Source organism: Ornithodoros turicata, chromosome 1 (genome assembly GCF_037126465.1).
Source record: "Ornithodoros turicata isolate Travis chromosome 1, ASM3712646v1, whole genome shotgun sequence".
Taxonomy (NCBI): Eukaryota; Metazoa; Arthropoda; class Arachnida; order Ixodida; family Argasidae; genus Ornithodoros; species Ornithodoros turicata.
The window spans coordinates 3,924,324-3,941,894 of record NC_088201.1 but is presented as its reverse complement, the minus strand read 5'-3'; the positions used below and the strand labels follow the sequence as shown (position 1 = coordinate 3,941,894).

Genomic DNA, 17,571 nt, shown 5'->3' with positions numbered 1-17,571 from the left:
TCCGCGGAAGGAACGCGCCGGAGCGTGTTCCGTAAACTTTTGTGCAGCACTGCACAACGGTGTTCTATGTCGTGCTGGTGTTCTCAAGGTAAAATCTGGCGATACCATGTGGAAGAAGAATATACACGAGATGGCAGTGCCAAGTAGTTCAGTTATCAGGTTTTTCCGGGTTTTAACCAAAGGGACTAAGGCAATGCAAATTGGGAAACGCAAGAGGTAACGTGAGCTTGAGCTTGAGGAAGACAAAAACTCCTCGAGCTCGTGTTGCGGACTTTGTCCACATACCAGTTTCCTTGTACATATACTGCTTCTAGTTTCGACACAAGTGGCCCTGCCTTGTTACAAGTACAGTAAACCATCGTTAGAATGAAATTGTTTTTTGTTTATTTTTTTTTTTTAGTTCCAAATTTTCGCGTTGCCCCAGCCAACACACTAAGTGACCCCGACTGTTAGCCACTTGACATGCTCATTTCAAATCTGGCATCAGATTTAAAATATCTTCGGTTGTAAAAAAACATTATAGGATATTGAAAATTGAAAATTCGTCATTCACTCCACTGTAATTCACCCAATATTTGTTACTTGATATTCTGCTGCAAGTGCAATTCACAATACATCGGTGAAACCTCCAACACAATGAGAAAAAGATTTTACGGCCACAAATTTGATATCCTAAATGCCCGCCAAACTCCTGTCGCCGTTCATTTCAATCAACCTAATCACGATTTTGAAACTGCTTTGAAAATTATATTGTTAGAATCTGGGTTCCGCACCGACATCAAACGTAAGAATAGGGAGTCCTACTTAATTTCGCAATTCAAGTGTCTCACACCAAATGGTCTGAATCTTAGCCCTGGCTCGTTATATCCGCTTATGTAAATTTAATAGTTATATATCTATATTTATTTGTGCACAATTCTTCTGGCACTTCATTCTGGCACTCCGTTAGATAATCCGTAACCTTCCCCTTTGTCCATTCTGGGCCACTCGTTTCCCATACTCCTAACCCCCCCTTCCGCGAAACTGGGTTGGCGAGCCTTTTTGTTCACAATAACACCTTTTACTGTTCTTAAACGGTTAGAGGTCACTTATCCGTCTGCCCAGCTATTCATTGTACACAGACATGTGGCACCATATCTCCTTCCCCTTCCCTTTCTTTGTACAGCAGTATGTTTAGTCGTGTATATGTCTATACTATATATACTTATGTGTGTCACCACTTCCCCGAGGAAGCGTGTACCCGAGGAAGCGTGGACCTCCACGCGAAAGCTTGTACAAATTAAACTTAAACAAAAATCATCAGTGTCGGTTTCTGTATTTTGATATTGAAGGTGAAAAAAAGCTCACTCATGTAGCTGTAAGGTTACTGCCGGGGTTGAAGCTATTTTTGTTTTTACAAAAAACTTTAGTCGCGGGTACACAAAACTTCAAAATCTGTTGACCAACTTATGTGCTCCTCCTCCAAATTGCAACAAACCACACTCGAAATTCTGAACAATAAAAATAGCTTCATTCCCTGGAGAATTTATTCACAAAACGTAATGGTACCAAGCACTCGGGGTATTACCCAAACAAAGGGCAGGAGTGGTTGGCTCAAAAACGCAAATTGTAAAATCAAGACTGAGTTAAGGAAATCTACAGGTTTTCCCGACCATTTTAATCCGGGTTGAAAATGAAAGTGTTCTTTAAAAAATGGCTGGACTTTGAAAAGAAAGTTCTGTGCAGGATGTGCGACAGCATGCGGTGAAGTACGTCGAGCAGAACTCTGCGATCGAGAACTGAGAAATGAAAATTTGACACACGGAGCTCACCTTGTCCAAGATTTTTTATTGATCATTGTAGCTCTACTCTCATATGTCTTGGAATGATAAAATATATGCACGAGCACACACATTTAGACACACAGGGTACATTCTTAAGTACAAAAACTATGTTCGGAAGCCAAGGAGGCATTTTAAAATCTTCTAAAGTACAACCACGTACACGGGTGTGCGTGTCGCGCCAAAACCGTTGCAGCTCTTTCTGCTTACCAAGCTACGTGAAGCTTTGAGCTTAAAAATTCCTTATCCCTACTAAACAGTCCCTTCGTTGCTAGCAAGCCTCACAAACGAGACAATGTTTCTGGGCAGTCAGCTGTGGTTCCCTTTAATCAACCGCTAGGAAAATGCCCTCTGTCTACGGGTCACCATGGCTACCTCGCGGCGGACGTACGAGTAGCCCATTTTATTCAGTACGGCGGCTTCTCTAGGTTAAATGTCGGCCCCTAAGAGTGCGAGAGCGAAAGAACTGCAACGTTTGACGGGAGACACTACAGGTTAGTTGAAGTGGGTGCGGCTAAAATCTGAGAGTGCACAACAGACGACGGAAAGCAGTGGTCTTGAGAAGAGAAAGAGGACTTCGCCCGAGAGCAAGTGTTAGAAAGCAGTGAGAAGCACAAGGGCCACGCAAGCTTTTTTTGCAAAGAATGCTCGGCAGCGGAAGGAGTGTTCAAGTGAATCATGCTGCAATAGAGAGAAAACAGGGTCGTGTTTGAAACGGCGTAAGGCATGCACACAAACAGGGATTTCGAAGGGTCCCAAACGGCGGTCAGACGGATTCGGCGGGGGACTGAAACTCACTGAGAGCCTTGATGGGGGCTATGTTCTTCTTCTGCGAGCCCTTGCGCACCTTGGCGCGAACTTCCTCGGGCTTCTCTCGCCGCACGAGGGGCTTCTTCTCCGGGGCCTTCATCTTCCAGACCACAATGGGAGACTGGGGGGGTGGGGAGGAAGGACGTTAGTTTCAGTTTGACGTGGGTAACGAAAATGTGTCAAGTGCACAACGGCCGGTACTTACACTGACAACGCCACTTCGTGGGTACTGGAATGAGAGAATAGTATGCGTTAGTTTGACACTTCCCAAGTAGTGTTCCTTCAGTTTACAATGTCCTACAAGTTTTCTCAGCTCAAAATATATTACATTTAATGCAGCAGTACAGGTTTTTCTTGACAACTGTCAATGTCACCTGATCGTTGTGTCACAGTGGAAGGATTTTCCCATCGACAAGCACACACCGATGCCTGCTGATACGAATCGAATATGAATATCTGCAAAATTGCCCCGCGAATATCACGTCATAGGATAAAAGCTTCGAAGTAGAACTCTCTGCGAATATTCGAAATTTCGAATATGAAACGAATATCTGATGCTGTTCGAATGCTATTTGCAACCTATTTTCAGTATTCGAAACTTTCGTATATCTTTCGAATAGTACCGAAGCGAGGTATCGCCATTGTGCAAGTGGGCTTCGCCTCATTACATCCAAGAGTTAGGTGAAGCTCACTTCACGTTACCGCCATTGTTCTTTTGATGTGCGGCTCTATTCTGCAAGTCTGCATCACCTCGTTACACCCGAGCGTTAGGTGAAGCCCGCTTTGCACTGTTCACAACATTCTGTCACTACAGTCAGCAAATTTTGTGAGAAAAACACCCCGTGAGAAAAAACAGCCCGTATATCGCTGATGACTGGCAGCGTATAGCAACGCAAAATGTGACTACCACAAATCGAAACCGAAAAATCGCGTTCGAGATGCGAGTTTTGGCTGCGCGCGCAGTGGCACGGTGAACAGCGGTGTTCAGTTCAACACCAACAAAACTTCGATATTTATTCGGAATCTAACCGGACGTTAGGCCTCACTCGAATGTTCAGAATTCGTTGGCAATCCACCGAAGTCACGACTGTGCTGACGATACATGAAGCGAATCGTGGTTTCGCGTTTCACTGGGGCGGACCTTAATGGAGCCTGTCTACGACCGTGTACCAGTTTTGGTTTCGGTTAGTGAATATGTAGCGATCACGACCTACTAGATTATAACGACCATGTCAGGCGCACCCCTTCTATGCGCCGCATTTTTGGAAGGTAGCGGTGGCGCTTCCAATCGTCCCAGTTATTGCTTCCTCAACTTCTACAATACTTTGTACTTCAGCTTACCTTAGTATTTCTGTACAAGCGGTGGACGTTCCACAGATGTTTCATTCTGAGGTTGATTATCATCATCATTCTACGCGTTTTCATAGGCGCTATCGCTGTCGTCTGCTACGGTAGTCGTACACACGCTTCTGCGCGTTCAGAATTCAAATTTCCATCGTCCAATCGTGTTGTGCCGCTCAGCAGCGCCCCTGGCGGATCGTGCGGACATGCTCCTCATAGGGTTTTCTGATTGTGACATGGTCGTTATAATCTAGTAGGTCGTGGTAGCGATGCATTCGCAGATGAGCGTAACAGCCTCCAAAGCTCCGCGCATAACTTTGTAGCTGTTGCACCGTACACGTTCTTCGCCGTTACCGCAATGCACAAATTGGTATGATATGTGAAGAAGTTCGAATAATTTTCGAATACGAATCAAATAACCGAAATACAGTCGCCGTCCGATTTTTCGGACTCTGCGGGGATCGCGCAAGAGTCCGAATAATCGAGCAGTCCGAAAAAACGAATTTCGCTTCAAAATAAACTTTACTAAGCCCTAGTAGGCTGGAAAAATTTGTCGATGCTTTCCTAACGCGCTTCCAGCTCTGCCTGATAACATCAGCTTCTATTTCCCGAAGCGACATTTCGTCACTGTAAGTACACTGACAGAGGCACCGCCGTCATCAAGTCCGCAAGTCGGCTTCACCTAACGCATGCGTGCTGTAGGTGAAGCTCGCTTTACAGCGCTGTCGCGCGACTCGCGGGCGGACAGCACGTGCTGGGCCGTTGGCCAAAAACGAAGACGCAAAAGCGCTACGCTTACGACAGCTAAGACGGCTCTATTCTGCAAGTCTGCATCACCTCGTTACACCTGAGCGTTAGGTGAAGCCCGCTTTGCACTGTTTACAATATTCCGTCACTAAAGTCTACAAATTTGGTGAGCTCAACAAGTGAAGTTAACACTGTACTCTGGGCATTGCAGGTTCCAGTAAATGTACTCCCAAATTTCAGAGTTATGTTCAGTAACAGATGGAAATATGTGCAGTTTCTAAAAAAAGTACAGGAAATTCGCAGTGTAAACATAGAAATGAGATGCACACAAAGCAGGCTGCGTGGAACATGTTGACTAAAACTCAATGCAATTCATCCCACTAGTAATGCAGTCTACCACACACAATACAGAAGGACCCTTCTCTCACGATATGTTACGTTGCGTGAAAAGGCTCAAAAGTTTGGAGCAGAACATCATCGAATGAGCGCAACACCACTAAATATTTCACCATGAGGTATTCAAAAATTCTTTGAATTGGGAATTTCCTGATTATTCGAATTTGATTTGCTATCGGAAGAAATGAAGCGTAAATTAAGCATTCAAGGGGCACTAAAATGCAAAAACAAGTTCACTTCAAATTACATTACACGGTACATTAATTTCGTACTTGTCATCATAATTCGAAGCTTTGTCGAATAACCGAAATATTTAATTCGTATTTGAAACTTCGAATATTCGCACACCACTATTAAATACGATTTGCCAACAGATCACTGCGAGTCTCTGCCAGTCCAACATGCCGCGGGATGAGGTGACCTTACACTCTACGAGGCACGTCTTAGTGCCCTTTTTCTTGTCACACTCAATTTAAGGTACGCACAATCTGTTCGCTTCTGATGCGTATTTATTATACCCATTATGCATTGAAACTTGGTACCTAATGCTGCGACTGCAATGCCACAAGAAAGCACACAGCACTGTTTGAACCTGTTTAAAAAACCTGCTCTTGGGAAAGAGAGAGCCAACCTGTATACAGTAGAACCTCGTTATAGTAACTCTGCTTGTTGTAAAATTCCGCTTATAGTAAACGAGAACTCCAGTCCCGATAGAATACATATACCGTATTTTCACGCGTATTAGCCGCGGCTTATGCGCGATTTTTTTTTTCTCACGGGCGCCCTGCGGCTTATCCACCGGTGCGGGTTATCTGATGACTATTTTTTCCTGGTATTTTCCCCATACGCCGATTTTAACAAAAGGGTCGACAGTGTCTCTGGAACAACACTGCCCTGCCGATGCACGAACAGGGCGTAACAGGGACGGGTCCACATTCGGGTAGATTGATCTTCCTGGTGCATTCCCCCAACCAGCTTTAAGGAAAGTGGTGACAGTGATTCACGCCTTGTGGAAGATCACTCACCCATCAGTCCACGCAAAACACCCGACAAGGGCACAATCCGATCTTGGTAGAACTCCAGAACTGACCTCCTCTGTTGTACACTGTGCCGATCCCGTAGTATGGACCACAGGGTTTATGGCCTTCTCTATGGTCTCCTTTGTCGCACAAATCAGTCGTCTCGAATGGCCCGCGGCTTATCTGCGGGTGCGGCTTATCTTCCAGAAAATTTTCAAAACGTCCCAAAAAACGCCTCCTGCGGCTTATCTGCGGTGCGGCTTATACGCGTGAAATTACGGTACATATATATGCCCCTGATATAATAAAACTCCTGATGTAGTAAAATTTTGTCCTGGTCCTAGAGGGTTTACTACAAAGGGGTTCTACTGTATATGCACAAGTCTAACACATGCAATGAGAGCCCTCACTTTAGTGGAAGCCACGTAGGAAGCCTTGACCGTAAGCACCACAGCGTTCATGAGGTTTTTCGCCGCTTGGATTAGAGACGTAGCACTGTCGAGCTGCAATTGTTTTTTCAAAAGTGACGCCATTAATGGTGGGACGACGGGAAGACGGCGCGCGCATCAACTCACCCCCGACACGATGAGGTTCCCGGAGATGTTTTGGACATCCGCCTTCACCTTGCTTGTGATGTTCAGCTGATGGCAGTACAGGGCAATTCGTTGCAGGTATGCTATCAGGTCCTTTTTGGTGCTACTCTCCGGGCACTGATGGGAGTGAATCGGAGCCAATGTAAGCAGAAACCCCGGCGGTGCTCGAGGTATAGTACCATCCAGCACAACCGCTTAAGCCTTAAACATAACGTGTTTACGAGAATACAAGCGTACCTAGAGCCTGAAGTTTGAGGGTTTTACCCGATTCTTCCCCGAGTTTGCAACCTCGAATCGAAGGTTGACGCTTTAGGGGCGAAACCCCGATTTCTACCCGGCAAATTGCCTTCACTGGGACTAGGGTTGCCACCTTTCGTAGTGAAAAATACCGGCTGAGGGAGAGGAGGTGGAATAGAAGGAAAGGAGGAAAATGCTCGCGGGAAAGGGAAGTGGGTGAGGGGTGGAAGAGCACACGCAGAAAACCAGAGAGAGAGCTGAAGACAATAGGCGGAAACGTGTTCCTGCGTGTAATAATAACAATAATAACGGCAATAATGATAACGATAATAACGAGTAACTAAGGAAACAACTGATGACTGCACGGAGTTTGGACTGTGCTCCAGATTTATTCAAGCTGTAGTGGAATGTTGAAGGGAAAAGCCCGCTTTATGAAAGGTTTCGAGCCGCAAATACCGGCAAAAGGCTGCAGGTATCACCCTCCTACCGGCAACCGGCAGAGGGAGCAAATAACCAGCCGTGCCGGTATAATACCGGCCCAGTGGCAACCCGAACTGGAACATATGTAGGAATGCAATAACTGACCCGTTTGGCAGCAAATGCCCCAATTTCTCCCCAAATTTAGTGTACTGGAAGTTTTTTTTTTCACCCGAATTTGCATGAATTTAGTGCATACGTTTATTTACCCGATTCCCCCCCCCCCCCGAATTTAGAAGTAAATATTTCCCGAAAACTTCAGGCTCTTAACTATCACCTCTTTTACACTTTGTTTTAGTACTATACTGAGACAGTTTGTCGGCAAACCTGTTTCTACAGGTCGGGCATTGGAAAGCCGAGAGAATAAGGCCCCACAACTTATACCTGGTCGGCGATAGTCCTTGCCAGCTTGTCCAGTTTGGTGCCGTACTCCGATATTTTCTTGGCCGCATTTATGACATCCATGGTCGTCTTGAGTGGCCCCTTCCCTCTTGTGAAATCTGTCATCTCCATCATGATCATGCACATCTGCTTGGCAAGAACAATGATGTCATTTCCAGTGTCATCCCACTTTGCCACCTCTCTATCAAATTTGTTCTTTTCCGTTCGAAACGTCTCCACTTGCGCCGCAATCTTCTGCTTTTCTTCCTCAGACACAAAACGATAGGCATCCTGGGAAAAAAAAGGAAGAAGAAGAAGACATAATGACCGTTATCGATTCTAAACGACGAGACGCACTCTGGTGTTGTTAATTCCACTGATGTCCGGGTACTCGTCGTAGTCTGCCGTGTGGGCGCTCGCTGTTTTGGGGAGGAGGAGGACATTTTTTTTATTTTCAGATGCGAGAACGTTTGGGAAATCGTCACGACTTACATTTGCTGCGTGTTTCGTAAGTGTTGTCCTCGTATTCGATTTCAGTTTCGGAGTCCAGTTCATCCGCACTCTGAGAAAAGCGCAAAGTATGCCAAGAATTAATTTTTTTACTCCCGTACTATTTTCGTTACCGCCGTTGCACCACTAACCCTGTTCATGAGGACCGCCCTACGGATCTCTCGGACTCCGTCGTACACCAGCCGCGAGGCGTCGATAAACTCGTTCTCGTCCATCTCTTTGTGAGGACTTGCACTGAGAGCCTGAACCGCCATCTCAACTTTCTGAGCAAAGTTGGGCATTACTGAAAAAAAAAAGAAGAGGCGACTGCGTATGGAAATCCTCAAAAGAAAAAAAAAGACCGTTCTTACCTTGGTCCCTTAGCACAGCCACAGCTTCGAGCACACGTTCCGTGTAGATCCCCGGCTCGTAGTTATCCATCTCGGACGTCACAACGTTGCAGACACGTGCGGAGCGCCCTCGAATGGCTCCCGCCGTGCGATCCAGGGCGTCTGCGTCGTTCTCTTGAAGTGCCAGCACACATTTGTTCACGTCTTCGAGGATGTGGTTTTCTGAGAGTAAACGCTGTGAGGTTAACTAACGAATATGGCTGTGCAATGAGCGACGATTTCCCCAGAAATTCACTGCTCTGGGGAGGTGCCGAGCTTTCAAAGGGGAAGGGGGGGGTATGCTTGGTGGAGGTTCCACTTAAGGAATTTTTCTTAGACACGGAAAGGATCGTGGCACAATGGTGCACAGCTTTCCCATTTTACTTGTTACATGTGGTTACGTTAGAACACAGAACATTAGAATACAGATTCATTATGAATGGCATTTCAACATTAAGATGCATAATCGCACGTCCGACAAAGGAAAGAGACTAGCACCTTGTCTCACGAAGCTCAATGAATACCTAGCAACCAACGGCGAAAACGTTAGACGAAAAAAGCAGAATACCTCGCTCGATTGAGTTGGGCACAAATGGTTCTTTATGATCCCCATTGAGTTTGCGTGCCCGCACGCATTTTTGCTCGTATATGCGCGCAATATATGCGTTGAACAGGCACTTCCAAACCAACCTTTTGGACAAATGCATGGTACGATGATCTGCATGACTGTGGTCCAAGAGCCCAAGTTTGACAGAACAGGATGTAATTTGCTGCGCCGGACTCTCTACCAGAATGTGTTGGCGGCCGAGCTGGGTGGGGTCACCCGAGCAATTTCAGGGGGGGGGGGGGGGGGTTGCAAAAATGCGGGGGGGTGTACACTTCCGCTTGGGGGGGGGGGGGGCACTGAAAATGCCTGGGACGAGGTTTTGCTTTATTTTTAATTTTCTATCTACACGACCGTAGGGCTTACAAAAAATTCGAACGAAACTTCAGATAAACGGCTATCGGTCTGCAAAGATTGGGATGGGCCAAACCTAGTCTCCTATTTTTACAATCCGATTGAAAATGTGTAACGTTTGCTAGAACAACCCTGTACATGGTAACGTGATTTGGCAGCACCCAGAAGCATTTCTACGTGGCCGCGAAAGGAGGTACCCACCTGAAACTGCCAAGAAGTCGTCGATCGTGGTGATGTCGTCCACGGCTTCGGTGAGCAGCCGCACTTGATTTTCCCAGGCGTCGCGGAAGGCGTCCATGTTCTCCTGTGCCACTTTCGACCGTGGCCGCGCGGCCAAAATGCGGGCCGCGTTGATCACCTGCGGGCAGAGGCCCTCGATGTGGGCCGCCGCACACCTCACCATTTTGACTCCGTCTTCGTGGCTCGACATGGAGCAGGCCAGGTTGGCCACCTCCACCAGTTTGTGGGCGTGCTCGGCGAACACGATGGCGTAGTCTTCGACCTGACGCTCGTTCCCGGCGCGAGCCGCTTCTAGCAGCACGAGAAGTGGCACCTGAGTCAGCAGTAAAGTATACGTTGCTTTTCTCCAGCTCGTCCTTTCGTGGGTGTCCTAATATATGACGGCTTAACCGCGCGAGGCAACAGATTTATCCGTTATCTGGAACTTTTGCGCTAGAAAGCTTAAGACAATAATTTTGAGCTTCTATTTCTTCCTTTCGATGTAGCAAGGTCCCACCCACGTGTGCATACCGTAAAAAGACCCTACCGTTAAAAGCACGCACCATGAAGTGGAGGTATAATTGATTGTGCTTTTTTTAGTCTGCGTGATCAAACTCCTTTTAACTATCAGACCTTTATCCAATGGTATTGTAATTGGACACACGTTTTGCATAACAAAAATCTTTGTTGAAAAAAATTTGAAAAAAAAATTAAAATATTTATTGAAATTTTGTTGATATATTAATAGAGTTGCCATAATAGAAACTATAATTGTGCAACTACACAACTTTTACCAGAAATACCCCAATTTATCTTGTACAAGACATGGCATGTCTGCAAAAGTTGGTCACTACTACAGTGCAGCACATCTGACGCCATTTCCCAACCTACGGCAAAGCCCCGACACTAAACGCCCTCTTACACTGACCTGCGTCTCCAGGAAGGAATCGGACACGTGGTCCACGACAGCCTTGCGCAACTGCCTCCGCAAGTCACGCGTCTTACGGGCCATGTGGTCGACAGCCTTGTCTAGATTTTCGTCCTTGCGACCCGCACTAGCCATGTACTCCGCAAGAAGGTCTTGCAGGGCCTGGCGGACAGCGTTGCACTCCGCAACGATTCGCTCTCGCCGTTCGTCCCGCGTGCAGGAAGAGTCCGCCATGAGTGCCGCGCCGCTGATGATGCTCTCGAGACGTTCTTCCAGCGCGGGACGGGTACGCAGTTCGTTGTAGGTCAGCGGATCGAGTACGACGTGCTCGTCGAAGTCGTCGAGGGCCGCGGCCAGCTCTCCCGGACCTTCGTACGTCGGAACCAGGATTCCGTCGCCGGCGCGACCCTGCGCAACGTCGCTGATGGTGTTCACGGCCTCGCAGACTTGACGAAAGACAAAGTCACGGTTTTCCTTTGCAGCAGAGAGCTCAGGGTGGCGGACGTAGACCTGCCAAGGCGAGACATTGCTGTCAGGTGCATTTCTGGGGTGGATTTCCGGTTGATTACCTTGGACGCGGTGAGCAGCATCATGCTGTTTTTCTTCAGCACGGCTCGTGCCGCGGCCAGGTCGTCTCGCAACCTTGAGTCCTTCAGCTCCTGAAAAAGCATACTCATCTGTGTCGACTTGAGTTGTTGGATGTTCCACCCTACTATACTAAATAAGCGAGGCAATGACAATTGCTTATTTTACCAGATCAAGATATTTTTGTGCGACAATCGGTTATGTCCGGGCAATTTCATGTACGGGCTCGCGTAGCTATGTGGATATGAGGATGAGGAGCTACGGACAGTTCTTGTAGATGCCTTCACCAGTCACACAGAAGAGAATTCCTTTCGTGCACCAGCCTTCTAAAGAAATGTGACTAGAAGATCCATTCCTGGGGTTCTTGCACGACTAACTACTGGAGAAATCGGATTGTAGCTCAATCCCGTGTATAGGTCTACCCTATTTTGTAAGTGGAAAACCCAGGAACAAAATACTGCCCATTGACCGGCTTATATGACGAGAGCAGTTTTTCATGCCCAGTTCTTGGGGGGGAGAGCTATTTATAGTCAGGTTTATATGGCACATGCCAACTACGAAGCAAGTTCCTGATTAGCTTTCTTGTGTACTCTAAAAATACTCGTGCGAAAATACTCAAATGAATTTTGTTTTGTCCATCAGAAGCCTCGAACATTGGCTGGTTAAATTACCTTATATTTGATAACCGTAATTTGTTCAGTTCAGAACTGGGGACCTTTTCTTTTTCACAGCATGTTACCAGATGAAAATGATGAGCGTCTGTGTATCAACGAAGCTGTGCGGTTTTAGGACAGTCTGACACCATGTTCCCATTGAGCAGCAAAGTGACATACTGCCTGCCTGCGTGCAGCTTGCTGGATCAGGTCCATTGTGTTGATGCCAAAGTTCCTGAAGAATTGCATCAATTCCGACTGGCTAGAAGCGTTTTTCACTTTGTCAAGATCGTCCTTAACCTGCAATAACGTGATTGATTGACCGACGTGATGAGAGAAATCGAGGCAAATGAGACGTACTACTATCAAGGATTTGAGAAGACGATGGACGTCCACCATGTCGGCCAAAATTAAGAGGCGCGTGACAGCCGAAAGAAGGTTGCGCGCTGAGCGCACCATGTTGCCACGCTTCATCGACGAGCAGGGATCCTCTGCAAACTCGCGCGATGCCTTGCTCATGGCTTCACCTAAACATCAAGAATGTCATCTTCAGTCGAATGCACAGCTTAGGTATACTAACATACTTAGGTACATACTAACAGCCTACAGCTGAGCAGCAGCTCACCAGCAGCTCAGCAGCAGCTTAGCACAGCCTCGGTATACTAACATACTTAGGTACATACTAACAGCTTAGGTATACTAACATCAAGAATGTCATCTTCAGTCGCATGCACAGCTTAGGTATGCTAATTGACAAATGACCTTGCTGCGATGGGCTTAAAGGGAGACTTCGCAAGGATTCGAAAAAAAATTAGGTGAGCATCATACTGAACACGGACTGCTCCCTTGATAACGAATATAACATTCGCATCCAATACCAACCGGTACCAAACCGAATATATCTTCTATTTTGATTTTTTTTATTTGTTTATTTATTTATAATACTTCTGCCGATTGCCATAGAAGGAGGGGCAAATACGACACGCCCAACATTAGTGCAACTGCAATGGAGGTGGAAAGGGAGAAAGGAATGTTAAAGGAGAAGACCAGTCGGTCATCCTGAGCTGTCAAGTAATCAAAAATGGCTGCATTAAACGAATTAAATGGGTCGCAGGGCAGCTGAGATTGGTAAACGCTGCCATACACACAGACTGTTATCGTATGATAACGCAACTTTTTGAGGCTCCAATCAACAATTCGGGCGTCAGCGAGGTCTTACGTGCGACCCAAGCACCGAGAGCAACATTATTTAAAGGAGTACAAAGGGCCATCGAAAAAAATTTCAGATTAAGACATCTGATGAAAGTGTGTGTGTCATTATACCGAATAGCGCGAAAGGTTTTGATGTGTGCAATTTGTTTCCCAGAAAAAAACTCACCTAAACATAGCTCCGCGCCTTCACCCTTAACTCGCCACTCCAGCTATAACGAGGATGAGGAGGTATGATGGCACGTCACCGATGACGGCATAAGGATACTCGTTCTGGTTTGCCGGTCAGTGGGGGTCAGCGCCTTGTCCCTTTGCCGCCGTAAACCTGTTTTGCCAGTTTTCCCGGAGAATTGGGGATAGAAGGAGCGGCCGAAGCATTACCGAGCAAGGAGAAAGGCTTTGTCAGAACCCCGAACAGCCGAGTAGCAGACGACAGCGGAGTAGCAGACAACATTTCTCTCGGCCAATCAGCGAGCGTTCTCCTTATAGCGTCAGCGCGAGGTTCCAGGCAGATCACAGGCTGGTACTGCTCTTCACCACCGTTGCGCACGGTCGCTTTTTGCGGCGTATTTTAAATTCAATTTCCGCGATAATTATGACTCTGTGGTGTAAATTACTTAGCATGGTGCATCTTACTGGCCTACTTAACAGTTTTATAGGAAGAAAACCGGGTGTTAAAAATGACTTCTGTGCTACTTTAAGACCGAACGCGGCGATCCGGAACTCAGCTGCCTTACCGGTCTTGCGCACTTCCTCCACAGCCGCCATCATTTCCTGATGGATGTCGGGATTTTCATTGGCTATCTCCTCCCCCTTCTTTATGAAATTCTCCGTGGCCCTCTCCACGGCCGCCACGAGGACGTGCGCACGTTTGGAGCGTCCCTTCTTCTTCTTGGAAGGCCCCTTGGTGTTGACCAGTGTGGTCACCTACGAAGACCAGTTTCGATCAACAGCGATCCCTCGTGGTCGGGATGGTGCGTACCTGTATGACCAGCGGCTCCAGCGTCTTCTCCACCGAGAGCGTTTTGATTTCGAGGTTTTTTGGGTCCCATTTCAAGGCCACGGTTGGCGGCTCCATAGCAGACATTATCTGCGCAGTAAGACTTGTTCAGGTTATTCCGCCTAGACCAGGGGGTCTCAAGCACGCTGCACGTGGCCCACGTGCAGCTATTCTGTAGTTCGAGCGCCCTTGACTGCCCAACAGAAGAAAGCCGCCTTCTCAAAAAAAAAAAGAAAAAAAAGAATAACAATAATAATAAAGACTTAGGAACAAAACAAGATATTCAAGAGAGAAACTGATGTTCTGAGGCTGGAACAAACATAGAAGGGACAGATACAAACAAAGCCTCAAATTGCCTAAGAAATCAACGATGAAAGATGAAAGTCACTGAAAAGGTTAGCCAGCTGTAGGGATCGAACCCACATCCAGAAGATGTGGGTTCAATCCCTACAGCTGGCTAACCTTTTCAGTGACTTTCATCTTTCAAAGATATTCAAGCACTGCTTTTGCCCTTGTTCGACATAGTAGTACCCCTGTCCATGTTTCAAGTATTTCGAGTATTTATTTATTATAGTGTGCCCATAAACGATATATAGGCCCGGTTTCGCCAACGCTGATTAACGTTGAACCGAGATTGAGGGTTGCTAAAACGTGAAGTTAACGCTCAGTTCTTCTTTTCAAATGTTAGTTGGTGACGTGATGAAGGTTTCAGTGACAATAATTCCCTTTAGTGAAGCAGAGTTGAGCGTTAAATTCAAGTTAAGGGGCCGTTGGTCTCAGTTCAAATGTTAATGCTGCGTCGGTGAGACCGGGCCACAGTCTGTTGGGCAGCACACAGGTATGCGAGCTCTTCGTGTCGCTCATGAACCTGAAGAAGTTAACAGTCACAGCAACGTGGTATTCGCGTGCACGTATGGTGGACTGACACTAACGTGAGGTTTTGGAAGGGCTCATCTTAATTCTCGCACCGAGTTTACGAGCTTACAGAAGCATCCTCCTCTCCGGACGTCGCCTGCAGGAAAATTGGAAAGGAACAGAGAGGCGCAGAGAAGAAAAACCGGGATGCACGTCGGCCAGTGTATTTCGTCTTTTAGGAGTCAGGTTAATGCAGCAATCCCAAAACCATCCAGCGTCAATAAAGTCAGCTTAATCTTTCTCACACCATTTTCTATTTCTTTTTCCCCAAGTTGAAACTGTGAGTAATGGCAGCGGTACAGCGTACAAATATCAGATAAATTCGGTGCTTCTGAACAGCACTGTCACAATCCATTGTAGAAAAAGCCTGACCAAGAGAACGACTCATAATCGATGAAAGATGAAAAAGTCACTGAAAAGGTTAGCCAGCTGTAGGATGCTAAATGTATTTGTCCTTCCTATGTCGTTCCAGCCTCAGAACATCAGTTTTCTCATGACTCATAATCGTTTGTGTAGTAGTACATATTTTTCTCAAATCTTTTCTGTTTTTTTGTGTGTGTGTGTATTTTTCGTACCCAATTTGGAAACGCAGCTTTTTTTTATTTCTCTTGGTATGTCAAGTGGAGTTGTTCAGTTATGAATTCTGCACACACCGCTCATGTTTTTATGTATGTTTTTATATGATTGCATTTTAGGGTATTTTATGGTAATTATGGTTATTTCTGTACTGTGCAGCCCTCCAGGATGTGGTCTAGGGTCGATGCGGGCCCACGACTCAATTTGTGTTTGAAGACCCTGGCCTAGACAGTCCCATTCATAAGGTCCTTCCGTAAATGTAACGAACTGTTTGGTGTTTTGCATTACGTACATTTGGAGAGATACACAACCCATGTGACAGTGCGCTGCATTAACAAGTGCAGTTCATATCCAATGGAACTGAGGATGGCAAACGATAGAAAATAGGAAGTGTCTAGAGGTCCGTCGGACGGACAAGATTGTTTATACATCGGGGTCCGTCGGCTCAACATTATGTCGTGTTAGATCAAGTTATTTAGGTTACGTTAGTGTTAGGTTAGTTTATTCTAGTGAGGTTAGCGCAAGTTAGCTTCGTGCAGCTCTAGGTTAGGTTAGGTTAGTTTAGGAAACAGTCCAGTTCCTCATACCACAGACGATCCGACGGACCCCGCTGCGTAAAGAATGGGGTCCGTCGGACCCGACTGTTTATACATCGGAGTCCGTCGGGACACTCCGCTTTCAACATTATGTCTTGTTAGATCAAGCTAGTTGAGGTTCGGTTAGTTTATTCTAGTCAGGTTAGTGCAAGTTAGCTTCGTGCAGCTCTAGGTAAGGTTGGTTAGGTTAGGAAACAGCGTCTAGTTCCTCATACCACGGACCATCCGACGGACCCCGCTGCATAAAGAATCAGGTCCATCCGACGGACCTCTAGACACAGCCTAGAAAATATTCGGGCATATACACTTTTCGGCGAAGTGACTTGGACAGAATACATTAGCTACTAGTCTTCAAGACTCTCCAATACCAAATGGCATAGCAAGTCTATCGCATAATGTAAAACCCCGAGACCAGGGAACACGAAGGGTCAGACACAACACGAAGCCTCAAAGTGTACCTCTTGAGACTTCGTGTTTCCTATAGTCTCGGGGGTGTTACATTATGCATCAACTTTACCAGCTCGCTTGCATCTTAGCTATCTTTTCAGATACAATCGCATTTCGAGAAGCCTCTTTGAGGAAGGGGTAGTTGCTATGAAGAACTACATGCAGGCCTATATACACACCGCCGCGAGCATTTGTAATGTGTTTTACGCACATTTCCAAAAGCCGGTGCATCGATCTGCAGATTCAACTGCTGCAAGTTAATACGCATTCGAACATCACTCCGAAACAGCACTTGTAGCCTCCACAAAAGTGATTCGTCGTAAAAAATGTCATACTTCGAGGTACATAAGATTCATTTTTAAAAGCTAGCGGCGTGACCATGGCGTGAAACACCATGTCAATGAGTGTTGTAGAACACACAAAAAAAAATCGTAAGATGCAAGCATGAGTTACACCTTGGCGGAAGATTTCTGAGTAATCGGCATACATACTGTAAGGAAACAACAAAACAAGCAAAAAGCGGGTGATTCTTGTCAACTGAATCACCCCTTTGTCATACACTTTGACTGACCGCACCAGTGGTGGTTGCGTTCACATGCGAATGACACATTAATCAAAGTATACCTTTGTCCAAACCTGATCGACGTGATCAAGGTGTAGTAGGACGAACAAATGAGCGTTTTAGATGCTCAGTTTTGTCCCACCCAACATTAGAAATATAAAATAGGACAAGATGGCGATGTTCCGCTCTCCTCTCCTCTTCACTTTTTCACTCGCCCACGGCAT

The 17,571-nt window shown here is 46.3% G+C and overlaps 1 protein-coding gene across 1 annotated transcript; it reads right to left on the bottom strand.

Annotated features, from left to right (window-relative positions):
* Positions 1-1,807: 1,807 nt before the first annotated feature.
* On the bottom strand, positions 1,808-17,556 carry LOC135377325 (catenin alpha-like). The gene is made up of 17 exons (XM_064609676.1): positions 17,410-17,556; positions 14,234-14,341; positions 13,989-14,178; positions 12,403-12,569; positions 12,223-12,342; positions 11,374-11,463; positions 10,805-11,314; positions 9,859-10,210; positions 8,682-8,882; positions 8,463-8,614; positions 8,314-8,383; positions 8,179-8,240; positions 7,825-8,112; positions 6,709-6,843; positions 6,544-6,636; positions 2,836-2,859; positions 1,808-2,751 (listed from the first exon to the last, which is right to left on the bottom strand). Exons 2-17 carry the CDS (start codon positions 14,336-14,338, stop codon positions 2,587-2,589), a joined length of 2,724 nt encoding a protein of 907 aa, XP_064465746.1. The 5' UTR covers positions 14,339-14,341; positions 17,410-17,556; the 3' UTR covers positions 1,808-2,586.
* Positions 17,557-17,571: the final 15 nt, after the last annotated feature.